At 54.8% G+C, this 27,636-nt stretch overlaps 1 protein-coding gene across 1 annotated transcript in view; it reads right to left on the reverse strand.

Annotated features, from left to right (window-relative positions):
* Nucleotides 1-2,026: 2,026 nt before the first annotated feature.
* Nucleotides 2,027-27,636, reverse strand: part of EGLN1 (egl-9 family hypoxia inducible factor 1) — a 33,298-nt gene continuing 7,688 nt past the window's right edge. The window contains exons 2-6 of the mRNA XM_006920752.3: nucleotides 17,899-17,902; nucleotides 11,225-11,344; nucleotides 7,852-7,988; nucleotides 5,208-5,275; nucleotides 2,027-4,243 (exon numbers count right to left, since the gene is read on the reverse strand). Of these exons, the coding sequence (XP_006920814.2) occupies nucleotides 4,182-4,243; nucleotides 5,208-5,275; nucleotides 7,852-7,988; nucleotides 11,225-11,344; nucleotides 17,899-17,902 (391 nt within the window). The 3' untranslated portion in view covers nucleotides 2,027-4,181. The remainder of the gene's footprint in view (nucleotides 4,244-5,207; nucleotides 5,276-7,851; nucleotides 7,989-11,224; nucleotides 11,345-17,898; nucleotides 17,903-27,636) is intronic.

The following is a 27,636-nucleotide window of genomic DNA, read 5'->3' on the forward strand; positions in this document are numbered from 1 at the left end:
TCGGAAGACGCAAAGAGTCAGTTACAGCTCCCGAAAATTCTCCAGCGATGAGGCAGAAGAGAACTGGAATGATATCCAGGCCGAATGAAATGTCTTTAAACAGGACTGCAAATCTAAGGCTTAACGCCTAAAATAGAAATTCCGTCTCAGAACAACAACAAAAATGGACCAAAAGGGGAGGAAAAAAAAACTCAGCTGTGAAACGAGTTGCTGTAACTTAGTAAAGGAATTGAAAATGACGAAACGATCGCAAATGAAGATTAAACTATAAGGTGTCCAAGGAAGAATAGATTCGACTGAAAAATAGAATGAAAGGCATTGAGAACAAGTGGGAACTAAAGAACACGGCAGCCGCGATCCACGCCGGCCTGGCCTGAGCTGCGGCCGCGGATGCGCGCTGCGCCGTGTCTGGGACGGATGGGGGACAGCGGGGACCCCTGTGCTCTCCTCGTCTCCCACGCGGGCAACTCCGAGTGGTGCCCGACACCGAAGCATCGAGGCAGAGCCGCGCGGCTGCTCCTTTGAACTGACTGGGGAAAGAACTGCGAAGTTAAAATCCGTCTTAAAATCCGAAGAACGCGACGGGCAGTTTTCCCAACGCCCTCGTCGAACGAGACGGCTTCGCTGCACGTGCACGTCTAACCCGGCCTCGCAAAAACTCAGAAAAGGGAAGCCTGAGTTCTGCTCCCGCCGCCTGACTTCTCGATGAGAGGAGACGTTGTCCGCCACCCTCGCGGGCCTTTGTTCGGAGTTAAAACATCCCCCGTGGGACAGGCCTGTGGCACCTCGAGCTTTCGCGCTCCGCCTTTCTTGTGCAGTGGCTTTTATTCTATGGTTAAGTGTGTCTGCTACTTACGGTCTTCGCGGCCGAGGCCGTGCCCCTTCCACGTGCCATCGGTCCCTGCTACGCGGCCTTGAGCACCGCCACGTTTCCGGTGATGCTCACTTGCCGGTGATTCTGAAAAGCAGGGTCTGGGGAACTCCCCCCTGAGCTCGGATGTCCGGAGACGGGCGTTTACGAACAACTGGAAACAACCCAATGTGCCACCACGTCATTACGTATGGGGTACAGACGTGTCATCGCCGCGGTCACGGCCAAAACGTGGCTCTCGTTCCGGGGCCGTGTGCAGCCCCGGGACAGCTGGACTTCATTAGGCCTCATGCGACTCTGTCTGGGGCCACTGCGCTCGTTTTCAGACGAGAAACGCTCCGAAGGTCGCACGATTAGGCGGCTGAGCCAGAACTAAACAGATGTGTCGAGTCCGTCGTGCTTTGCCCTACGGTACCCAACTTAGTCACTCTCTGTCTCTGACTCACCTGCCCTCTCCGTCAATCCACCTGGCTAGATCGCGGTGCGATTTTCCAAACGTCCCCAGACAGGCTGGGAAATAACGAAGATGCCACAGAGAGAGAGTTAACTGAACGCACCTGATCGCGTCTGATCTCGGAAGCTAAGCAGGGTCGGGCCGGGCTCGTCCTCGGATGGGAGACCGCCTGGGAAGACCGGCTGCTGTGGACATTAAAACATGTCGAAGTAAGAGGTACATGAACACGTGCGTCGCTCCCACACTGTATCACCGACCGACCTCTCTCGCACACAGGACAGGACGGCCGCGGCACTGTGGGCGAGCACCGAACGCCCCTTTCTGCAGAAGGGTGACATCGACACACTCACGAGCAAGCGTGTTTGAGCGACGTTTAAAACCCTGTGAAAAGGGACAGAAGCCAAGTGCAGGACCCCTGAGCCCGCGGTGTCGCCCTGGGGTGCCCCGCGTGCCGCCAGGCCCGACATTCCCTGCTCTCGCCCTTGGAGCCGTTTATAAATCCGAGCCGAACATCCTGGGGCGGCGCCGCCAGGCCCAACGTTCCCTGCTCTCGCCCTTGGAGCCGTTTATAAACGCGAGCCGAACGTCCTGGGGCGAGCCGGACACGCGTGGGGGGGGGCTCGGTGTCTGACGGAAGGGCCCGTGGGGAGTCGGCACGTGGTCGCGGATGAACAAAGGCAGCTGGAAATAACCACCATCGCTTTCCAAGGACGTTTATGCATCGTTTTAATGAGATTAGCTTTACAAGCAGCTGGAGCGCTCATGACAGAACATGACACGACCTTCCAGCCTGTCCGGACGCGCACCCCGAAACGCGTTGCCTGCTGTTGATAAAGGTCTGTACTGTACAGCTGGTTAATGTGTTGAATAAAGACAGCATTAGAAGCTTTATCTTTAACCAGGATTAAACGCATTTAGGCCACAAATAATTTCAAATTTTGTGTTGAACAGAGTTCTGCTTGCTGACAAGGTACCGGTGGCACCAACGTGAAGTGAACAGATTGTAAGCAGACGCGGAAGAGGGGGCGATCTGATTTCGCCACCCTTTTCACAATGATCTCCAAGACGTTATACAGACTTTCCCAAAAAACACAAAACGCAGGACCTGTTCGCCAGGACAGCCCCAGACGGGGGAGCGGCACTGCTCGGGTGACGGACACGGGCTCCCGGGTTAAACGGCGGCTTCTGCACCCCGCGGCGAGGCCAGCCTCCCAGCCACGCAACAGTTTCCGCCGGCGTCTAAAGCGGCCGCGCCGCACGGCGGACCGGACGGCGCGGCGGCTCGTGCTCCCAGGCCGGGCTGGTGGCGACACAGGCTGCAGAGACGTCGCGTCGTATCATCCGGGACGAGGCTGAACGCCCAGGAAAAGCGCGAGTAAAGGACGGTGGTGTCCCCGGTTCTCCTACGCGAGAGCGCGGCGCTGCGCGTCCGATCCCGGCCCGCGCGTCCCCGCCGTCCGGGCCACTGGCTGGGGTCCGTGTTTTACACGAACGTGGCCATCTTTTGATAACAATCACTGAGCTGTCCATGGAAAAGGTCTCTAACTGAACACGAACTCTGCAAGTGCGAAAACGGTCCCGAGGTGAGACACACAGAAACGCCTCTGTGCGCTCACGTCGTTTTGGCAAAGATCAAGGGCGGAGACGGGAAGCTGCGGCGGGCGAGGCCTCACACGGCCGCGCGCGCCCCGGGGACCCGCAGTCCACGACGCCCGGAACGGAGTCTGGGAGGCCGCGTGAGTCTGCAACAGTCCCTCCTTTTCTGGAAAGTAAGAAAGAAAACTCCTAACACGTAAAAATAAAATTATCTTATTTTTTGCTTCTTTCGTTTTTGTTTTGTTTTGTTTTGTTTAAGCTGAACGCACGTCTCCCGGTGCCGGGGCGAGTCCTGCACCGCTCCCCAATGCCGTCCCTGGGACCGGACGGGTCCGGGGCGGGAAAACCTAAGCGCGAAACCTGAAGTGCCAGCAGCCGGACGGGACGCGAAGGGGTGAGCGTGAGGACCGGGCGCGCGTGGCGGCCGAGGGCCCTGCGCCCCGGGACCCCGTGCCGACGACCCGCAAGTCCACCCAGCGCCAGTCACTGTGGCTCTTTGAGAAACTTCGGCCGAAACCGTCTTCCTGTTTTTGCTCATGAAACATGAACTGAAAGTTACTGGTAGGAGAACGGTGGTGATTTTACTGTTATGCTTCATCATTAACGATGTCAAGACGGCGACAGCAGCGATCTTCCAGAGCTCGAATCGGCGTGACGCAGGACCGCGGCGGTCTGGTCTTCCTGCTGGCAGGTAAAGTGCCCTCGTTTTAAATAAAAAGAAAATTAAAGCAGGCATCGGTCACTGGCAACGATCATTACAAAAGGTCTTTTAGGGTGAAATTTAATAGTACGAAGAGGTTTACAAAAATAGATTGATGCTATTTTGGGGAATAATACTTGAGTAATTTTTTCTCAATTCAGTTTTGATAAATTGTACCTGATCATACAAAAATTACTTCAAATTCGAACTTGACTATATAAAAAAGGGAGAGATGAAATGAACTCAGCTAGATGACAGATCTGACAAAATATAAGAATGAAAAAATTCTACCCAGGGCACTTTTTTCCAATGTCCAGATGTAGATACCACTTTCAGTTGATAGCTTATATGCTTCCCATGAGCGACCGCGGGTTTGGAGTCGGTCATGCAGTGAAAGCCACACAGTCACAATCTCCTTCCTGATGCAACACAAAAAACTTGTTTCTTTTTCCTTATTCGAATGCCAACGGGCTGTCCCGTTTATTTGCAGCCACGAGTTAAGGACAGTGTCGGCGATCGCCGTAGGCGAAGTGGGGCATCGCTGGGTCAAGGTCTCTTTATCAGACGTCTTTGCCGATCGCATCCGAAGGTTTATTCAGTTCGACCCTCACGCCCTTTTCGCCTGCAAGGTGAAGCAGAGACAAAAAACAACGTTCATTCACTCATTTGGCGCCGGAGAACTTGCCACCGCTTCCCGCCGAGGCCCCGACGGCGTGCACGAGGCTCCGGCCTTGCGAACACACGTCGCCCGGCCGCGGTCACGCCGGCATTCCGGACGCTGGCCTCGGCTCTGCCCGGGGTGACACGCTGCTCTCGACTGGGGAACCTTCGGGGGCAAAACCAGGCTCCACAGAGACAGCGGTTTGTCTCTCTACTTTAAAAGCGACTTAAACTGCCGTGAAACGGTAGTGTGTTTGGTAAAAGCCCACGACTAGGCTTCTGCCACCAGTAACGACTTTAAAAATACACAGAGAAAACACGAACGTCCAATTTGCTGGCGTGGGAGTCGGCGGCTCGTCACGTGCGGCCGGCTGATGCGCAACGTGAACGTGCGGGTGTCGGCGACAGGGGCGGGAAGCTGAGCCCCGAGACAGCCCGGGGGGCGTGGGGCCGGCACCCTGAGCGCCCGCAGGTTCGGGACAGGGTGTGACCTAGTGGCGCCAGCGGCCGATGCCGGCTCCACACGCTTGTCTGAGTCACTGATCTGGACGTTTCGTCTCCTCTGTATCGGTTTTCTCCGCGTCCACGATCAAAGTGGGGGACGGCAGTCGGAGTGTCCTTCGTAGCACGCAGGCTTCAAAGGAAATGGTACTAACTTCCTTCTCAGGGGACGAGAGGAAGAAGGTGGCGGTCCCCAAGGGCGCGGCCGCCTGTGACGGGAAAGGGTGGTCACAGATGAAACCTCGGCTGCCGTGTGAGAACCTCTCAGGTTCTCCTCAACCGCTCCCCAACTTTGGGCACTTGGCTGGGTACAGCCGAGCACGAGGATGACTGAACGGCGGCCTCTCAAACGCGGGAACTAGGGGCGGGACAGAAACGAGGCGCAGCCTCCGCGGCCCCCGCGACCCCGGCCCAGTGGCGTTTACCTGTGAGATATTTCACTTTAGCTCGCGCTCTCTCATCTGCATCAAAATACCAAACAGTTATTGCGTACCTAAAAGAAAATTCAGAAGAGGGTGAGAACGGTCACGCTGCGGACAAAGCGGTATCCGGCGGCAGCGGTCTGCGACCCGCGGCCCGTCAAAATACCGTCCCGACCGCACCGTCGTCAGAGGGCGAGCGGGCCGGGCGCAGGGCCGGGCGCGGCTGCACCTGACCTTCTCAGCGCTCACGCGACCTGCTGCGTCACGTGCTTTGCAAGGCCACAGCGCACCAGGGACAGACAGTAAGAAGGCGAAGGGCCGGCCGTCGGGGAAGGGCACGCCGGCCGCGGCGCAGCCTCCACGGGAAGCGGAGGGCCCAGGACGGGGTCGAGGCCCGGGGCCCGTCAGGGAGGGCGACAGTCACAGCTTCTGAGGACAGCGCCGCACCGCGGCCGAAAATCGCGATGGGTGTTCACGACCTCACGACTTGAGTCACCGAGAAAGATGTACGCGATGCTGAGAATTTTTTAGGATTTTTATCAAAGCGACTATACTAGGCTTTGACATCAAGTGTAGCGAAACGTTTTTCTAAAAACTTATTTGGAACATCTCATTCCGCAAACAAACGAGGACGGTCCAGGTTGTTAGATGCTCCGAAGCGCACGGCTGCGCTTTTGGGGACCGACCACGAGGGAGACGCGCAGGCGGCAGAGGAAGAGGAAGCAGAACGCGCGGGATCAGCTCCGCGGCGGACCAGGCCGTCCGAGCGCCCTGCAGGCCCTGGCCAGCGTTCGCTGGGGACAGCGACGCCGACCACATGATGAGCCAGTGACCGTGACGAGGCTCAGCCATGTAAACACTGGACGTGGAGTCTGGGCGCCGGGGACACCGGGACCACGGATCACCCGGCCCCACCCCGACCCCCGGCTGCTCTCTGCGGGCCCCGCCCCTTTCTTACTGTCCGGGCTCCTTTATTGCCACAGTGGCCTTGGTGACAGGCGAGGTGCACAGATGTACAACTTTATACTTCCTTCGCCCCAAACTTTCAGTTCCCTGGTGATCGGGGTTCTCCCTCTGGAGGCCTGAGTCACGACCAGAAGCCAGCTGCACAGTGCCATGTCGCTCTGTTTCCCGCTGTCCCCCACGGACCCAAGGGGCGTTCTCCGGTCCCCTGCCCCGCTGCCGCTCCTTCTCCCAGGGCGGCACTGCAGCCTCGCTTGTCCGGCTCCCTCCACTGTGACCCACCTGCCACTCCAGGGCACACACCGTCCTCCGACCCCTGCCTGGCTCACACTCCCTACGCCCTGCGCATTCATTCACGACCGAAAACCCCGAAAAACGACTGCTGCCCCTTCGCCTGGAAAGGGTACATCAGACCACACTCGGGGCTCCCTAGAACGGAAGGTCCCAGAAGCGGCGTCGCGGGCGGGGCGCCGGGGTGGCGCACCGTGTGCGCGCCACAACCCCGGGTCCCAGCCTCGCCGCCTCGTCTCTGCCCGCGAACGGCTCAACCCGTTCTCCGGGCATCAGGGCCGAGAGCAACGAGGCTCAGAAGGAAGCGGCCACGGCCACGGCCACGTCCTCAGAACGCGAGCTTCGGCCAAGGCCGGCCTGTCTCTCGACGTCGCTGTTCAAAGCCGCCGCCCCCTGCACATCGGGGGTGCCCTTCCTCCCCCCAGCAGGCCTAAGCGAACGCACGCTAGTAATTCGCTGTCACGAAGTTCAAAGTCCTTTCTGCAGTGAAAAGTAGGTATTATTTTTCTACAATTATTTATTTTTATAATAACGCCTGTTGACACCTTCCATCTTAAGGGTCTTAACGTTTTAACTGAGCCGTGGTAAATCATAAAAAGAACTTAAAGACGACATTAAACATAGCAAGTTTTGGACCCTAAACTTCGTAGGAGAAACAGTGTGATGCAGCAAAGGTGACACCTGCTGTTAAAGCCGAAAGGTCAAAAGGCCACTTCTCTGACACTCGCTCCCACACGCGGCGGCTCTCGCCTCTTCCTCCACTCGTCCTCATCCCCACTCTCCGGTCACCTCTCGTCCCTCTGCTCTGTACCCTTCTCCACCTCGTCCCCGCCTTCGCCGAAGCCTCTTAGAAAGCTGCCCCCCGCTCCGCTATCTCGACTGCTCCAGGGCACGCGAGCGCGGCTGCCCCCTGAGCAGCGCAGGCCTGAACCGCCCGGCGCCACTTCCACGCGGCGTTTTCATCAAACGCCGTCAGTGCATTTCAACGCTTTGCCTCTAGCTTACTCGACTGTCAGAACAGCACGTGACACACGTGACACACGTGACACACGTGACACACGGAGCAGGTGTTCACCAACGGCTTCTGTCGTCGGTGAGGCTTCTGGTCAACAGCCGCCTGTTAGTGGTTACGTTTTGTGGGGACTCGAAGGTTCTGCGTGGAGGGCCGGGGCCCCGACCCCCGCACCGGTCGAGGGGCAACCGCAGTCTCACAAAGTCGCAGAAGGGAGAGAGGTTAAGAGACGCGGGAGATGAGGGGGCGGGGCTGGAAAGCCCCAGGCCCGGGCCGACGCGGGACGGGGCGGGGCACGGAAGGGCAAGAGGGTGCTCGTCGGAAGCCACGTCCACCCTGTCCGTCCCCTCTGTCCCACCGCTGTCCGAGGAGGAGCACTACCTGGTAGCGTATGCTGGCTGCACTTCGTGAGGGTTGCGGCGGTCAGACCAGAAAAACAGCAGTCTATCAAATTTGGGTTCAATGTCAGCAAACTGGGCTTTGCCTTCTGGAAAAATTCGAAGTATACCTCCACTTACCTAGGAAAAGAGCCAAAGATGTAAGTATCACCAAGAATGGTACAAAATTAAATCTGGGCGGGGGGGACACCATTTCAGGGAATCGAAATTCTTGACTGGATGAGGCACAAATGCATCTCAATTAACGAGGTCCGAGGGCGAGTTGAGATTCCAAGTTTACGCACTGACACTGATTTTTTCAAGCATTTGATGAAACATGAACGGTATCTGAATTCGAAAGTCTTGAAATGACACCTGAAAGTTTTAGGAAGTTTTAGAAACTATGTTCCTCATTTGCGTGTGCTAACGACCTGCTTATCCTGCCCTTCACGTGCGTCCCTAAGTCGCCTGCCTCAACCGCAGGGACACTTCGTTTCCTTGTGCTTCGCAGATGCGTTTTTTCACAAACCGAAGGCAAACTGTCCACCAGCCAAAGAACTATGACTCGCTTTATTGCTACAGTTGCTTTATTGCGGTGGGCTGGATCCAAACCCGCAATGTTTGGGGTAGGTCTATACCAACGGCTAGGGATGTCCGGCAGCTTATGGCATTTTCAACAGGTGATAGGACAGTCCCAAATTCAATGTCTCTTATTTAAAGAATCCAACGTATTAGTAGAAAATATCATTTACCATCATCATGACCCTGACCATCCTCATCACCACCAACACCATGATTGTCGTCACTGTCACTATCTTCACCGCACCACCAATCGTCACCATCATCGTCACCATCATCACCGTCACCATCATCTTCACCATCATGACTGTCACCGTCACTATCATCGCCGCCACCACCAATCGTCACCGTCACCATCATCACCATCACGACTGTCACCGTCACTATCATTGCTGCCACCAATCGTCACCATCACCATCGTCACCGTCACCATCATCTTCACCATCACGACTGCCACTGTCACTATCTTCACCGCCACCACCAATCGTCACCATCACCGTCACCATCATCTTCAACATCACGACTGTCACCGTCACTATCACTGCCACCACCAATCGTCACCGTCACCATCATCACTATCATCAGCACCATCATCACCATCACGACCATCACGATCATCATCATCACGTCACCGTCACCGTCGTCATTGGCATCACCACCACTGTGGTCATTATTTACTAAAGTCTCCCTTTCCTGACTGGGCCTCACACATTGACGACCGCCTGCTTGTGAAACTGGATTCCATCCATAAAGGATCATTACTGTTTACCCCAATGTCCATCCTCCTTCGTGTGGGATTAGATGGACCCAGCAGCTCGGGCCAATCCTGACTGTCACCATTCTGGCCCCGTGGAGGCCCTTGGGTGCAGAGCAGGGAACGACGCACAGGTGTTGTCCTTGTGGTATCTGTGATCTGGAGGATTAACGTGAGGCAAAACGCCCCCCGTCTGAGCAGCACTTGACCCCTGAGAAACGAAACTCCTAAGGAGAAGGCCTCTGACCCGGAACCGAGACGTCACGAGGCTGAGTCTTTTCCCAGGATCTACAGTTAGAGAGGTGGCCGACGAGGCTCGTCCGTACGTCAGTCAGACTCAGGCTACTGGCACCCTCGCTCGCCCTCCGCAGGTCCCCGTGCCGTCCGGAGAGATCCCCACGGCACTCCTGCTCCACCGGAAGAGCCTCTGCACTGTGACCAGCGACACGGCTTTTCTTCCCCCCGACCTCTTCCCTCTGACTGCAGCCACTGGGAATGTCACTGGTGATCCACTGAATGTGTTTCAGAAGAGACATTTGACGCTCCCCATCTTCTCTGGGGAAACCTCCCCGACCCCTAAACTAGGGGCTCCTAGTGCCATCTGTCCCGCACTCGGCACAACCGACCGTCACCTCGGTCTACTGACCTGCGCCCTCCACTAGATCCGGCTCTGCGAGGGGCACCCCGTTTCTGCTGTGTCGCCAGCACCCAGGACGGTGGCTGGCACACGAGGCACAGTCAGTGAGTCCTTGTGAAGGAAGTTTGCAGTTCTACACGTAAAGACACTAAGGACTTCGTTCTGCGTGTGCACTCATTTAAAAACTATATATTAATGACTTTGGCTAGGTCCTGCCAAAATTAAAAGATCAGCCTAGAAAGAAACTAACAAAATACAGAAATTAGGACTTGATCGCTCTATTTCTAGCTTTCTAGATATTTATAAATCGGAAAAGAAATTTTTTTCTTCACATTTTAACCAAAGTTACACCAATCTACTTTGTGTATTGGGCTTTAGGTAAATTACCATTTTTTCTCTTCTATTTCAAAGTCTGACAGTTATAAAAAACCATGCTTGTTGACGTGATGCTTCAAACTCCACTGAGCAGTAAGACTTACCTCCGTCTTGCACGTGGACTAGGACAGAGGAACCCCTTAAGTCAGGACGGTGGAGAAAGGCCTGGAGCACTGTGAGCCTGTCCTGAATTTTAGGGGGTGCTTTTGGGACAGAACTAGATTTTGCACAGTTAAGCCTTGGTTTCCGTTTGTGTGTATATGCGTGTGCGAGCAGAACGCGTTTGAAAGGTTAATTTTTAAAAACTACCCTTCCTACACAGGTGTGTTCACTCTGTGGAAATCCACTGGGTTCACTTTTTACTATCTGAACACTTTGCTTCAAAAAAAAAAGTAAAACGATTTTTAAAAAATCGACCAAAAATTTAGTTTATACCACTGCTAATACAATATCATACATGACATACTTCTAAAATTTAAATAATTTAAACGTAAGTGAAACTCAGGCTAATAAGAGCGGAATACGTTTATAACGAGAGATTAAACGTATTGTATGTTCTAATCGGTTTATAGGGTTTGTCAGTGTTGATATTTTTTTCCATAATCAGGGAAAGAAGAGATCCTGCCTCTGGGATTCAAGCCAGCAGACAACGCCAGCTAACGTCTCTACAGCAATGCAAGGGATGAAATGCAGGCGTAAGGAGCAAATAACCCACCACGATTACTTATACGTGATCTCCCGCAAAAGCCGTTATAAAGCAAGCATTCGCAGAAGTATGTTTTACAGACTGTGGAATGTGTTTTAACAAGAGATCCTTTTGGAAAAGTTAAATTTCGGACGAACGCCTCAATGTCTGAAAATCGGGGAATCTACTTCTGAGCTATATTAGCATGTGGCACTTTACAAAGAAATCCCCGTGACTGATGCAAGTACGAGGGGTTTGAACTGCGCGTCCGTGAAACAGCCTCAGCTACGGGGAGCGTGGATCCCGCGCCCCGCGAGGGAAAGCGAGCGCCCGGGGAAGCGGCGTACCTTGGCGTCCCAGCCTTCGTTCAGGTAGTAAATGCACGTCACACACCTTCCGTCCCCGTTCGGGTTGTCAACGTGACGCACATACCCCGTTCCGTTGCCTGGGTAACAAGCAACCATCGCCTGCAACAACAACAACAGCGCTGTTTTAGACGTGCTGGACGGACAGAGTGGGGGGCTCTAGGAGGCGCTGAACTTGACCACTCTGAATCCGTCTGGTAAGAACCCCGTTTCGCAGACACACGAGGCGAAGACGCTCTGCCCCGACGCGCCTTTGAAGCGCACGGAGCAGGCCCTGCAGGCGGGGAGAGGTGACCCCGCTGCGGCTGTGGACAGCACCGTCACGAGCCCGGGGCCCCCGCTCAAAAGCCCGAAGGCCAGGCCGACCTTCTCGACCCTTATCCGCCCCCGAGCTCACCAGGCACCGACGCTGCCGTCACCCGGCTCCCAGTCAAACACGCATCCGACACCGGCTCTGGACCGTGCCGGTTCAGACGGGCAGACTTTAGACGGTCAGCTCCCAACATTAACTCGTTTAATGTTTGTGATTTAAAAAACAGTAAATGACAAATCAGCACGGGACTAACCCCCCTTCACACCAGAAAGAAAGTCACTTCTTCACCCGGATCGTGACGAGCTGCAGCTCAGAAGGCTGCTGAGGTGGGAGAGCCCCCCCAAGTAACAAGCAGGTAATTACGTGTTCTAGGACACAGTATGTAACAACCGACTCAAATAAGGAAGGGTGATTTTTAAAAAATCTCAAGAATTATGAAGAAAATGAGAAGAAGGATGCGCAGGGTTCCCAATAAGTATCCATGTCAAAGAATTAGTATAAAGTTATCAAACGGTAGTTAAATTACATAATTACTTAAGATAAATGATAATTGCTAACTTTAAAAACCCATATTCAACCAACTGGTGAATAAGTCGCTCTGTGTTCCATCTCGAAGAGACCAGAAGGCATTTTAAACCTGCACGATTAGGAAGAGTCGCAGTCCCGTGGGCAGCCTGGACCCGTGGTGCTCAGTCGGAGCAGAGCCCCTGGACCGCTGTGCCGGCCTCCCGGCTCCCGGCTCCCGACGACGCATGCCCCACTGTTGGGGCCTGACATTGGCAAGAGCCGGGAGACAGGCAGGGCTCTGGTGGTTCTGACGCCCGATCAAAGATAAACCCAGAGACTTCTTTGTCATCGGCTGCTAGGGGAAGGCACAGGCAGCACACCCTCAATGGAAACCGCGAGAAGGCACTAATTTAACAGTGCGATTAATCCGTTAGTGACTGAGATAATTACGGTGAATCACACGGTACATTGATCCATGGAAAAGAATGAAAAACAAAAATGAAATCGCCTGAACTCTTCCCTAAAGCGACCTCCCGCACCCCAGCCCGCCCCACCCCAGTCATCCATTTGACAAACACCTCCTGAGCACATGAAACGCCCGACTGAAAATGAGGAGCAGAACACAGCCCCTTGCTTTCGTCTGTCACGGAACCGAGTGCAGTGGGGTGAACAAACGGGTGTGTCACACAATGTTAGGGAGCGGTCAGGTATCTTTTCATGGGATGGGAAAAGGACTAAGTCAAAGGATAAAGTAAATGACAGGACGATATTCTAGAGCGGGAGTCTGGAAAGAGTCCTCTGAAGAACTGACATCTGAGCAGAGACTTCGACAGAGGGAGTGGCAGGTCATCGAAACGTCTGCGGGGTGAGCGACAGGCGGACAGGAAGGCAGGCTGGTCCGGTGGGACAGCCCCTGGGACGGGGCGAGCCCTGGATAGTGTTCTAAAAATGACAAGATGCCCAGAGGACATCTCGCTGAGGTCTCAAGGTCAGTTTTCATTCTGTATGAATGAAAAAGACAATTGCTGTCACCTCGACGTCACGTACTACTTAGCATTTATTGGATACTCGCTATGAGCCAGGCACATTCTAAGTAGTCTACGTGTGACAGCTCATCTGACGCCAGCGCCCGAGGTAAACAGGACCGTCACCCTCACCCTCCCTTAACTGTTAAGGAAACTGAAGCCCAGAAAGGGAATTAATGCCGTGGGTGTCACGTGACGGTGGAACCAGGTGCGATCCCCGGAAGTCTGGTTTCGGGATCCCTGGCGAGCCGGCTGCGCCAGCCTCTAGGACGGCGAGAGGAGGAGGCTGACGGGGGGCGCGGCGGGGCAGCAGGCCGTGAAAAGGGCCAACGGGGAGCCCCTGCCATCCATGGGCGGGGACGGCACGGGCAGCTCCCTCGTCCAGGATCTAGAGGTAGGGACAGGACAAAGCTCGCTGCTGCGGCCGATGGGTCGCCGTCCTCCCGCCCTGGTTCCCAGGCTGAAACGCTGACCCACTGATGGCAATGTGTGCCGCGGGGCCCACAAACGCGACCCGCGTCCCGGCAGCGGAGGCTCTGGCCGGTCGTGCCCACGCACCGCGCGAGGACAGTCGGAAGCCCCGGCTGCGACCGTAAGTGGCCGTGACAGAAGGCGACCAGCACAGTCCCCTCATCTCGGACGCGAATGGCCTGCGGCCCCCCACGAGGGACAAGCCCCCCACGTGAGACGCGCTACGTCACGGCGAGGTAGTGTGCCGACGTCCATCGAGGGAGACTAAACCGCCCCCCCAGAGGCCTGAGGGCGGAGGGGACACACGCCGGGAGGTGTGGCCGGCATGGAGGGCAGCAGGTCAGTCTGGACAGGAGACCACGCCGCCCAGTGCCCGGCCCCGAGGCTCGCTCCAGTCTGCCCCCTCCCCACACGACCTCAGAGACTCAACTCCCCGCTGGGAAAAGCCTATTTAAACAGAAGCAAAACAATTAAATGCTATTTTTTCCTTCTTGATATGAAAATATACATGATGGAGGATGTTCTTAAAATAAGACGCACCATTTTCTACTCTGAGAATAAAAGGAAGGAAGAAGTTCGCGATACTTCTTTGGAGCCTGAAGACATTTATTTCTGGCGTGGAGGGTTTGCATTCAATGTGAAGTGCAACCAGGAAACTTTTGAAATTTTTTTTCCTTTTTGAACTGAATTATTTTAAAACACTGATTCAAAGGCAAGAGACCTGGGCCCCCCCGGCTGGGCTCCCGCGGGCGCCGGCCCCGTTCGGGTTTCACGGCGCGGTCACTCTCCGTTTCAGACCCGGGAAAGCTGCACTACGAGCAGAAGACAACACTCGTCCGAGGTCGCAGAGATGCCGAGTGCAGAGCGGGCCGGGACCGCGGCCGCCCGGACCCCCTGACGCCCGCTCGCGCCTGGCTCCGTCGGGCCTGTGTTTAGTCTGAACAAGAGGCCAGAAGAAATGGCCACACGGCTCCTACGCGACCCCCTGCTAACACGCCCCCGGACACGCGACACACGCCCGCCGAGGTCCTCTCCAGCGCCAGTGGCACCTCGAGCCGCTTCCAATCCACGCCCAAAGCACACGCGCCCGCCACCGGCCCTCCCTCTGGGGTTTACAAAAACCGAGCTCCAAAAGCGGGAAAATAGGTCATCGAAAGAACTGGACTAAGAGAAGTTGGCATTTCCCATGAGGATCATCTCATCTTTAAAACTGCACATTTCGGTTTTACCTTTGTTTATGCAAATCTCATTCCCTAAAAGACACGGCTAAAAACGTGACGAAAGTTATACATGTTCTTTCCCAGAAAAGTCATTATATAAAAACGTTTAAAGCAGCATTTAAAATCAGTGGAATAAGATTCAATTAATGGGGTTGGGATAACTGACTACTTAGGAAAAATGAAAGCTGTGCCCTTACTTCACATATTAAATGGGTATAAATTCCAAATAGATTAAAGGTCTAAATGTACTAAAGGAACCATAAAAGAGCACAGAGGACACGTGAGGCTGCTTTAATGCACCTGGGCACAGCACCTGAGGAAAAGGCCCAGACTCCACAGGAGCAGGAGGGGCGGGGCTTGCTCCGCCCTTGCCCCGCCCCCACAGCCCCGCCTCCTCCCCATTCATGGGATTTCTTGCCCCAGGAGATGCTCCACGCATGTCCTCATTCCCGGGGCCTGTGCGGTGTCCTCTGTCCCTTCTCTCTCATCGACTGATCACTCCGCCCTCTTCCTCCGACTGTAAACGCTGTATTTATCGTACGTTACATTTTGGCCTCATGGTCGTTTCTCCCCCTGGATTCTATTCTGTTGCACTGATTTGTTGGTCTCTTCTGTGTCAGTGCCATGTTTTAATTACCCTAGGTTTAAGGTGGATGTTTATGCCTGCTAGGATTATTCCTTTCATCCTATTCGAATTTTGAGAAACACTGGAATCAGCTTATCGAATTCTATCAAAAGCTCCATTAAGACGTTTGGTTGTAATTGCACTGAATCTGTAGATCGCTTTGGGAAGACTTGGCATCTTTTCACCTAGGAGTTTTTTTTTAAATTAATTTATTTCAATTAGTTTCAAAGTATACAGCAGTTAGACATTTCTATAGTTCATCAAATGAATCCCCCAGTTGCTCCTGCCCTCCCCCGACCCTCCACCTAGACAATGTATCACTGCTGTGCTCCCTAAGCTGTGCTCCCCATCCCTGTGACCATCATCGGCTACTACTTTGTCACCCCATTCTCCCAGCCCCTGAACACTCCTCCCCTTTGTCCGTCACAAGTTATAAATTTTGTTCACCGCATTAATTAGCACATTGAATGGGGGTAACGACGCGCATTTAAAAATTTAAATCTCTTGACTTTTTGCTACTAAACTTTAACGTCGTAAGTAACATCTCCCCATAAATAAACTCAGACTTTATGTTTCGAGAGGTAAATTTTTCAAATCTGTATCACAGCGAAAACTGAACCTGGCCCTGGAAAAAAGTCATGGCCGTAGAAGCAAGGGCGGGCGGTGTCTCCCAGTCAAGCCCCTGCCACTCAGGGCAGCAAGGGCCTCTCCGCAGACACGGGTCAGGCAGAACGCACACGGCTAACGTCAGGGAGAACGGCGAGGCCGGAAAGGAGGCACCGTGAGCATACGACACGACCGATCGTGGCAGACTTCATGGAGGAAGGAAGACCGCAGCTACTCTTAGAGACAGGTAAAACTTGGAAAATGGGACATTGCAGACAGTCAATCACATACGGGAAGTTTTAAATGCAAAATCGAGATCATAATTGGTGACAAGGACCGTTCGGATTTGCTGGAGCAAAGTTCCTGAGAAGGGGGAGGGACTGCGAAGAGGGCCACATGCCGAGGGACCTGGGGCCACCGCGGCACGCACGGCCGTCACTCTGCGGGCGGAGGGAGCCACCACTGCTGGGTAGGGAGCACCACGGTCAGGAAGGCGGCGGGTGGAAAGCAATGGTTTTGGGGAAGGGGGCAGGAAGAAACGGACACTGAGACCAGTCAGAACCAACTGCAACAGACAAAGACAAGATGGGACAGTCGGAACGAGGAGGGGGCGCTCTGGGAAGGGTGACAAAGGGACCCGGCCAGGTGACGCGGGGGGGGGCAGGTGCTGACCAGGAGAGCGGAAGGACAGAGAGCAAGGGACGGGCTGAAGTGGACGCGGCTCGGAGGCTTTGTGTCAGGGGCAGGAACAGACCGCTGTCAGAGGTCGGGCACACGGCCGGGAGGGCTGAGCGTGCGCCCTGGGACACACTGAGTCAGCCACGCTGGACGGCCATCCGGGCCCGGGCTGCAGAGGCAGCGGGAACCTGGAGCCCTGAGGCAGGTCCTGGCTGGAGATGCAGACGGGAGGCGTCCTCGTGGGGCGGCCGGGCCGGTGGCTGCCCGACACTGCCCCGGAGGGCAGTAGAGAGAAAGACAGACAGATTCTTACAGAATCTACGCATTCGGAGCGAGAGCTCATTAAGCTCTGTCGCTCTCCTGATCACGGGGACGCAGTTAAACGAGAGTCCAAGGCGGGAGCCTTAGAAATAATTTTTGACTCATTTTTTTACTAAATGCTTTTGGCTAAGTGTAAATGATAAACGCATTATGAACAGAACTTAAAAAGGGATTTGGGTTTTTCTTTTGAAGATTTTAAAAAGCTTTTGCTGTTATAATATTGTGATCAACAGTTCTAAAGCTCTACCGTTATAAACATCCTTGACACCTTCTTAAAATTAAATTCCTACAAGTGAAATTATTCGGCTTAAAACTGTTTTCATTGCCACACGTTCTCCAGAATGATTATATTAGCTTCCGCTTCCGCCAACCAACACCACAGCAGACACACGCCTTCCCATCCATCTGCCAACCCTGGCTGTTAACCTTCATTCTTTCAGAAACTGGTCAATTTGATAGATAAAAATGTATATTATTAACATTTTAATTGTATCTCGTTTTGCACACTTTTATAGGCATTTAATCTTCTCTGGTTAACTGCCCCGTTCACACCCTTTACTCGCGGCCCCGAGGGTGGCTCATCCCCTGCTGAGCTGTAAGAGCTCTTCAGCTAATGACCTGGGACGTGACACGACAATGCCAACGTTTTTACTATGCTCCTGGAGAATACGTCAATAAGTTATCATCTGTGTAGGAAAGCAGAGTATATAACTCTATGAATTGTTGATATAAATTCAAGTTTTAAAAAGTCCAAAAGAGTCACGTGACCAGAGTCATAGGAATGTAGAAAACCTAAGAAAAAAAGGAAAGATGATAAATAGCATTGCTCCAAGTCACTCCCCAAATAGCCAGGACGGATGACTGTTCTAATCTGACACCGGACACACCGCTTTCCTCACCGGGCACCAAGTCTGGCCAGGACGGCACCTCGGCGCACGCCTAACATGCTTAGTGTCAGGTCAGGTCGGTGTCCCCAGCAGGCCAGGTAGGCCAGAGTGGAGTCACCGTGCCTCCTGCTCTCACTCCCCTTCGGGGCAGAACTGATGAGGTCAGACCTCCCCAGTCAGGGGTCCGTCCGTCCGGGGGACGTGATCTGTCACCTGTCACCGGCCCCAGGCCCGCCAGCCCACACAGGCCCCCTCGGGCTTCTAAGCAGGGCTGTGTCCACACCGCTCACCCACAAACCTGGACTCCAACTGGGAGAAGAAGACAGAGCCGCCTCCCCGGACCCAGGGCGTTCCGTGGTCTCATCCCGGCCCGTCGAGGGGAAGCCACTGGCCAGTCCAGGCGCGCACAGCCATGGCACCCGCAGAGCTGGCGACTCAGCATCACGAGACAACAGGTCAAACACCCGGCGGCTTAAGGTCACAAACCTCCCGGGGGCCACTGAGCAGGCACGCACCGGACACGAAACGACACCCGTTTCGCCTCGAGTCTGGAAGGGAGGTGTGATTTAAACTGTCACGCCCACCGCCTCGCAGAGTGCAAGGCGAAAGCTTCGTCCGTCTCAGAGACCCGAGGGCACGGGAAAGAGGCTCCTGAGCTCACCCTGGGCGGGGGCGGGCAGCACCTGCTGGGGCTGCACGAGCCCCTGGGTAACGCTGAAGGCTTCGCATCCAAGTCCCCACTCTGGGAGGGTCAGCCCGGCACCCCTGACTCCCCTCAAATCTGGAGAGTCTGGTAATCAGCCTAACGGGTATCATCAGTCAGAAGAGTGGCATTCGAGACGCCTGCTCTGGCCAGAGGTGTCACGCAGCGCACGCGCGGGCACACACCCGCAGACCCTGTCAGCCCTGTGGCCGCGCCCTGCTTCCGAGAGACCGCGACCCCCACGCCTCTGCTCGGATCCTGATGAAGGGGGGTGCGTGAGACTGGGGGCTCGGAAGCCTCAACCGCGCTCTATGGGGTTCCGATTAGCAAAGGCCAAGTTTCAGTAACAGTAGCGAGATAATATTTCAACGCCACAAACGTCACGCAGCCCCTTGCCGGGGACGACTGAATGCCGGGGGTGGGGGCTGCGGACGTACGCGGGGCGCAGCCTGCAGGAGGCGGGGGGCGGGGGAGGACAGGAGGGCTAAAGCGAAAGGGAGACTGTGAACGGGACGGGGCGGCGGCGACATGAGCGAGAGCCGCCCCACGATATCCACTATGCGCTCATTCGACGACAATTTTCTGAGACCTACTATGCGTCAGGCGCTGCGCCGGACCTTGGGGACACAATGACGACAGAACAGTGACCACCTTCAGGGGACACGTATGCCAGGAGGAGAAAAGACAAACAGAATAATTAAGTCAGCGTCCAGAATCACACACAGCACGTTAGATAATCACTGTGGGGGGACCCCGGGAATGGGAATGCGATGCTGGGGTACAACTACTCATGGGGGGGCGGTCCGGGAGACCTCTCTGGGGAGGCGACCTCTGAGCACACTGAACGAGGCGAGGGCGTGAGCGTCCCAGGCACAGCGCGCCCGGCAGGGCGGAGGCAAAGGAGGGTCAGGGTGGCTGCACAGAGCGAGCTGGGGGGGGACGGTGGGAGAAGGTGGGGTCCGGGACAGCTTCCTGAGAAACGGGTCTGAAGGAAGGACACGGATCAGCCAGGCAAAGAGGGAGAGTGTCCCGGGAGGAGCCGGCGTCACAGCGGGAGGCAGGAAACGGCAGGACCACGCGTGCGGGCGTGTGCGGGGCAGCGGGACCCCGAGTGCACGGAGTGGGGGCGAGGGGGGTGACGATGGTCCTGGAGGCTCGTGCTCCCGGACGACTAACTTAGACCTTCCCTTCTGGGTAACACGGAGCCACTGGAGTTCGTGAGCGAGGAAGCGGCGGCCGCTGCGCGCTCTCGTCCGCTCCAGCGTGGGTGCGAGTGGCACCGTCTACTTACTGCCGCTGGTCAACAGCTGGCTCTTTCCTCCCTGGGGTCACTCTGCAAAGGAAGACACGTTTGCGTTTTGATTTCAATTTTCTTGACACAGAACCAAAGCGACCATTACAAACGGTTAATTAAAAAAAAAAACTCAAAATGAATGGGCTGAAGAGCGGACCTTCAAAGCTTAAGCTCAGCCGGAGCCTTGGCGTGGCAGAGCCGCCTGTCACGCACGAAAGTGCTCATTTTGATTTAAGACTTAACAGACACGGACTCGGTCCGACTCCTCAGCTGATAAGACCGGCGTAAAACGTATAAATCAGAGCCCCTCAAGAAATCAGTACCGCTGATGAGCTGCGTGAGAACAGTGTGACGCCCTCCGCAGGCAGGTAACCAAACACCTGCGAGGGCCGCCGTGCGGTGACCGAGGGGTTCCAGGCGCAGCCCCGTCAGGGCACAGGCCCCAGCTCACGGGTCCTGCACGGAGCATCTCGCTGCCGGCCTGCGACAAGGCCACAAGCTACGCAGGAAGGCGACTGTCTCCGCTCCACAGACACAGCCCTCTGGCTCGGCTCGAAGTGCTCGGCTGTACGAGCTGCCGTCCACGCCCCGCCCGGGAGGACCCCACGGAGGGACCAGCTCTAGTCTTAGGAAACGGTGCTGGGCCTGCTCTGCACAGTGTCACCTCTATCACCCCTGTCCTGCTTCTGTCACCCTGAATGAGCTCGATGTTCTCTGCTTGTCACACGGTTCCTAGAAAAACTGATTAAATATTTGTAAACCCCCGTACCTACACACCCCTGTATATTTATTTTCTGGGTTTCCCCAGATTTTCCCACAGGGCATGAACCAGATCCTCCTGATCTGTGCCAAGCACAGGGACTCAAGTATCTGTTGACCAAACCGACTGATCGTGGGGGTGAAGATGGGGAGAACAATGAGACACGGAGAGGGGCAGTTACTAAGTGATGCCCACAGACGGGTTGTCATTCAGGACCACGTGGCTTTACTTTGGCCCCGAGCGCAGCTTGTTTTTAAGGATGTCCGAGCCTATCCAGCGAGTGGTTTAGGAAAAGGCTGAATGGGACATGAGCGTCCGTAACAAGAAGTCAAGTTCTCGAAACCCTCACACCTGGTGCCTTTCGCCGCCAGCATCTGCCCCAAACCTGTCCCGTCCGCCCACAGGGCAAGCGCCTCCGCTCTCTGCCTGGCCCGTCCTCCGCACTACCTGCTTCTCTGTTCCAGTCTTCTGCCGGAGGCCTAGCCTGACGTCACAGCGTTTACGGAATGCTGTAGCCAACCACCTACCCTGCCCGTCTGACCAGCGTTGGCGCCCGTAACGCCGCTGTGAGCAGAATTTTACAGACCGTCCTTCGGTATCACGTCTACACGCGCTGTAGATAAGACAGGACGGCGCCCGGTCCTGTGGCCTCAGCGCCGGGCGGACCGGCGCGTGGTCCAGGCGGCTCTCCGCAGCCTCCGCCCGGCGACAGTGTCGGCTGCTCGTCTGCGTTTACTCTTTACTAAACGACACCGTTTGAACCAGTCACCCCCGCAAAACTGGGGCCGTCCTTGACTCGTCCTCCGTTCCCCTCGCACCGTCAGCCAAGCCAAGCTCCTCACCGTCTCCATCGCCTCTACGTTCAAGGGTCCTTGTCACGTGCCGGGATTGCCGCGCCAGCCCGTGACCCGTCTCCCCGCCCTGCTCCAAACGCTCTCCAAAGTCAGCCCTCGGCGGCTCCACCGCCGGGCAGTGCTCTTCAAATGTTTCCGGCAAACGGCAGAGGAGTTTGCGGGTCTCACAGATCTAAGCAGCTCACTATGAACAAGACGTCTCTCGAGGGCTGTTTTACCTTAAGTGGTCAGTTTAATCTTACAGTCCATTCCATAAACAGCCACTTACGTATTAAAAGAATGTTTTGATATTTACTGAGTACACGACCTAACTTTTTCCACATGATAACTGAGTGAAACTCTCACTCGAGGAAGGTACCCTCGTGACCTGTGGCTCCGGGAACTCTTTGGCACCATGCCACCAGGCCGCGGCGGGCACACTGCAGCCTGCGGCCCGAAGCTGGCCCACCGCCTGTTTCTGGAATACAGCCAAGTTCAATCATTTACTTATTGCCCGTGGTTCTTTGCAAATTATCACGGCAGAGGTGACTAGCTGCAGCAGAGACCAGGTGGTCCACAGAGCCTAAAATACTACTGTCTGGCCTCAGGGAACGTCTGCCGCCGCCTGCACTAGACGGTGAGGGCCGCCCAGGCTCGGGACTGTGGGCTGTCTCGATGCTCCGAGCGCAGGTCTAGAGAAAGCGCTGAAAAAGATTTAAGGAACCAGGATGTTGCTAGGAAAATCTGCAAAGGCTCTAAGGGATGCGGCCACGAAGTTCAGACAGAATGCGCGCCTACCCCCCCAGGCCCTAAGGGAGCTACGCTGGGTCACATGGGGACGGTCCCTCACCAGCCCGAGAAATCTGAAAGGTGGAGAGAAGACAGGTGAACAGGGCACCAGAGCATGGAGGTCAAGGCGGGTCCCGAAGAATCTGGTAAGAATCGTCAGACCTGAGCGGCCTTCCCACAGGGTCGCCGACACGTGCGTCTCGTCACCTCTGAGAAAGAGGATCCACCATTCGGGGTCATCGCCGTGACAATGAATAGCTCTGGGACCCAGGAACTGCGTCACTTTTTTTTCTCCAAACGATGAGGAGCGAACCACTTAAAACTGAAATGTCTTAGGTAAGAGTAAGAAAGCGGGGTGCCGGGAAGGCTGTCAGACCTTGCAGTCGATGTTTAAAAAAGAATTATCTCACGAAATACCGCATGGAGTGTAATTTCAAAGGATGGAAGGAAGGGAAGGAAGGAGGGAAGGCGGGAGGGAGGGAGGGAGGGAGGAAGGGAGGGATGGAGGGAGGGACACACAGTGCTTACTCTACACCTTAACCATCAAAAGCAGCGCGAGAGGTGCTGGTGCAGCAGACACACCCCGGAACTGGGGGTGGTTCCCTTTGCCAAAATAAGGAATGCGTGATGAGCTGTCGAGGGAACACAGCCACATCAAGGCCATGTAACAGCAGATCTCAGATGCTATGCTAAGGAACTCGGGCTTGATTTTCCAAGCCATAGGATAGAATGCCTGAAGTCGCATCGACAAGCACTAGTGACCATCTGAGCTGTCACTTAGGACAACAGGAGGCAGGAAACTGGCCTGAGGGCTAAATCTAGCCCACCCCGTTGTTATAGATAAAGTTACAACCCTGCGGCAGGGGACGCACCCCTGTTCTGCAGATCGGGAACCTGAGCTTGGGAAGGGTGCGCGTCCCGTCGGGCATGTCCGGCTCTGCAACGTCCCAGCTGTGGGATTCGGAGCGCGTTGGAAACGCTCCGTGCCTCAGTAACTTTCTGAGAAACGGTGACCCGTTTTCCGGCCGCTGCGCCGTTTTGCGCCCCCACGAGTAACATCAGCCTTGGCATCAGCGCGTGAGGGTTCCCGTCACTCTACCTCCTTGCCAAACCTCAGCATTGTCAGCGTTTCACAGTTTAGCCGTTTTAGTGAATGGGTCCTGGGTAAGTGTGCTCTTAGTTGTCATTTCCCTAATAACCTATGACATTAAGAATCTTTTCGTGTACTTTGTCACTCGCAGACCTTCTTCTGTGAAAGTTCTGTTCAAATCTTTTGCCTATTTTTCTGCTGGGTTGTTTCTCTCCTTATTGTTAAGTTAAAAGAAATCTTTATACGTTCCAGATACAAGTTTTTTTGTCAGGTATGTTTTGTAAGTTTTTTCACCAAAAGAGTTTGTCTTAAAAAAAAAAAAAATTGGTGTTTTTCGATAAGCAAAAGGCTTTAATGTTTAAAAGTCCAATTTTATGGTTCATCTTTTTTTCCCACATAAATCTCTGCCTCTCAAAATCACAATGATCTTTCCTTTGTTTTAAATCTGTGTGTCTATAACTATTTCTTCGACTCACAGGTTATTTACGAATGTGCTGTTTAATTTCCACGTGTATGGGAACTGTAAGATATTTTTATTATGACTTAATTCTAATTTAATTCCACTGTGGTCTGAGAACATACTCCGAATGATTTCAGTGCTTTCAAGTTTACTGAGACTTGTCGCACGGCTCTCACGGGGTCACTTCTGCCGAATGTCCCGTGTGTGCTTGCAAAGAATGGGTCTAACTCTGTTATTTCAAGTAGTGGCCAAGATGTCAACCGGGACAAACTGGCTGACAGTGTGCGAGCCTCGACTGTCCCCGCCGATCTGTTCCCTTGGTCCTGACTCCCACTGGGGTGAAGCATCGCGATCCTCACCTACGATTTCTACCCTGGTCGCTGTCCCTTTTCTACCTCGTCCATTTTTGATTCATGTCTTTTGAAGCAATGTATTATTTTTATGATCAGAAGACAATCAAAAGCAAAGTAGCAATCTCTTTTCTGTATCTAAGGTTTTTACAGTTAAAATATATATGCAATTCCGAAACTGAAAAGACAGTAATTAAGCTATATTAAATTATTCAAAGTAGCATATAACTGAAAGCAATTACTCTTCTATAATATCTAAGCAGCACATTTCTATAAGAAAAATACAAACACGAACATGCCTGGTTTAACTTCACTTTCCCCTCGATTCCTTATTTTCAGATAAGCTTTATTTTCTTTGTCAATGGCTAAATTAACCGTCCAGTGTCAACGTTAAAAAGCAACTATCTGTATACTAAGTAGTTCACATCTAAGTGGTTTCATGTTCCAACTATTAAAAATGCTAGCAAAAAAATGTGGATTCCCCAAGCAATTTCTTACACGCTTCTCGAAATGCATTTTTCACTACGAGTATGATAATCACGAGTCAAATTCCACAGCACACAGCGTTTTTAGGGCGAGAAGGTGAAGAGCTGCCACTGATTTCTGAAGATGCGCCCGAAGCAAAAAAAAGTACAGACCCACCATTGACACGATTACCCCGAAAGCACCTGCAAGCTGCTATTTTATTACCGTATGTAACTTTTGCCAAAATTTTCTTTACTCAAGCGATTCGATTTCGAAACACCCTGGGCTGTCACCGCCCCAAGTGACACCATTCTCTGTACACAAACTGTGGTAAAAACTAAACCTCAGGCCGCTCTCCCTACCAACTAAACACTGCACGCGGAAGATGGAAAGTCGTTTTAAACTCCAAAATTAAGGAAAACTGGGACATGAAATTCTTTTTACACATAAAATTGTCTAATCGCACTTAAGACCAATTGCGAACGACCTTTACACGGCCCGGTCTCAGTGCCCACCCTGGCGGCCGGCACCTCCTTTTCACAGTCAAGTCGACTGTCTCCCCGAGGTTGACTGACTGCTGGAGCGCGGTTTAAGCCGACGGTTTTCTGACCATAAAGAAACATTTCTCATCTTGTTTAACCCGCGTCTTATTTTGTGAACCGTAACTCTTAACCCTCCTTCGATGTTATTTGAAATTTTGAATGAATTACAGTTCTAAAACCAAATCAAAACTATGACGATTTTACAAGTTTAAAATTTTGCTTTTGAAAACACTGACTTTCACCTCAGTCCCGCGGCACCGACGCTGAGTGCTGTGTCGCTTGTGAGTCGCAAGCTTTTCTCTCCTAGGTCAGGCACGAGAGTGTTCGAGAGGTCACGTTCGACATCGCACGTACGACGCTTTGTTCTGCAATGATGTGTGTCCCCGGGGAATCCTGTGCCACTGGTGGGGGCGAGGGCACGAGGATCGCAGGCCCCCTCCCCCGAGGTCACGCGAGGTCACGAGGATCGCAGGCCCCCTCCCCCGAGGTCGCGCGAGGGCACGAGGGTCGCAGGCCCCCTCCCCCGAGGTCGCACCGTGCAGGATGTCGCGCCGTGCAGGATGCCACCACGGTCCGTGGCCTGCCCGAGACCAGGGCCCGGGCAGCGCACAGAACTCGCTCTGCCTTCGGAGCAGCCCTCCTGCTGGCATCTGGAGTTAAAACGGTGTGGGCCACGTCGGCCTGGGTTATTTTTATCCGGAAAATTGGGGCTAGAAACAGCACAGTCAGCACGGAACGGACAGCTGGCACAGCAGGACAAAAGCCCTCGCCAACTTTCAAAAAGTCTTGCCACCGTTTCAGAGCCCGGACAGAACGAAGGGGAAGCGTGGTGAGCACGGGGCGGGCAGCCGAGGGCGAGTGGCTCAGTGTGACGCCGACGAGCAGGGACAAGGACAGCGTGAAGGGCGCCCCGCGGAAGGGAAGGCAGCCGAGCAGGAGCAGCTCCGCGCAATCGTCGCCGTCGGAAGGCACGTTGGGAATAAAAGGCACGTAAAGTATTTTAGCAAAGACAGGTCAACGGCGGTTCCGAGTTCAGGGAGACACTCGGGGATGGGCCTGAAGCGCGATCCTACGAAGGTGGGGGGCTCGAGTGGCCGGGGCAGCAGCGGACCCGGCGAAGGACGTGCGGGAGGAGCGAGGGGGTCCGGCTGAAACCGCGCTCGCGCGCGAGGCGTCACCGACGGCAGCCGGACGGTGTGGGCCTGAGCGGTCGGGGGCATCAAACCGCAGCCTTCGCAGAAATCTTGAAGATTTCCGATGAGGGTTTTATAAGCGCCGGTAAATTTACAGGAGACGGACAGGGTGGCACGTGGAGAACGAACGCAGGGAGGGAGAGAAATAACGACAGCGGAACACTCCGGGTGGAGCGTGACGCGCACCGAGGGCGGTGCGGGGCAGTGCCCGTGTGGGACTCGCAGAGCGCCGGGCGTAACCGCTGCTTCCTCACGGGGACCTTTCCGGGCCTGCAGACCGAGCTGGGTCCCTCTGCCGTGCTCCCCCGGGGCCCCGGTCACCTCGCAAGCACGCGTCACACGTGCGGCTGCAGGGCCGGCGCTGCCCTCCCTCCCATCGGTCACACTCCGGAGGGCAGGGGACGTCCCGACTGGGTGCCCAGCCCGACCCTGGCACGTTAGCTGTTGGAAAGTAATGCAGCTCGCGGATACGACCGATTTCCCACCTGTTCCGGTGTCCCCACCAGGCAGCCCCGCCAGCCGTCGAGGTCTCTAGGAGTAAGCTGGGCGGAACCGCGGTCTCCGAGAGGAAACTGGGCGGAACCGCGGTCTCTGAGAGGAAGGTGGTCCTCACGCTGCCCCTGCAGCACTGCCCGACACTCAGGTGGAGCCTGCCGGGGCCAGGCGTGTGCGGGACAGACCAGGGAGCCTTCACCACGTCCTGAGGGTGGCAGCCCTGAGCAGGCGGGGCGGCTGGCCGGCCCCTCATTACGGATGGCCTGCTGCGCATCTGTCCGGTGCTACCGTGAGCTCCTGCTATGCTGATGAGGAAGCTGATGCTTTGTTAGAAAATTTGCCTAAAATCAGAGCAATTAAGCAACGAAACAATGGTCTGAGCACAGGCAGGCGAACTGAAGACCCTGTGCTTCCCAGAGTCAGGAGCTCGTCGGGGAGAAACGGTGTGGGCAGAAACAGAAGACTCCCGCCGGCCTTCAGAGCAGTGGCATTTTTGAGGGGCAGACACTGCGACCTGAGAAATGGCACGCACATCCCCGTGTAATCCCTCCCCCCTTGAACTGGGCCTCACACTAGTGACTTGCTTCTAACCAAAAGGGTGCAGGTGACGGATGTCGCTTCTGCGGGTAGGTCACAGGAGACCGGGGCTTAGGTCTTGCCAGCTGACTCTTTACCGCCTTCTGTCCCCGAATAAGCAAGCTCCGGGGCTGGAGCGGCCCAGGTGGCGAGGACCGCAGGCCACCGGCTCCACCACCCGCGAGACACCG

The sequence above is a fragment of the Pteropus alecto genome, unplaced genomic scaffold (assembly GCF_000325575.1).
Source record: "Pteropus alecto unplaced genomic scaffold, ASM32557v1 scaffold189, whole genome shotgun sequence".
Taxonomy (NCBI): Eukaryota; Metazoa; Chordata; class Mammalia; order Chiroptera; family Pteropodidae; genus Pteropus; species Pteropus alecto.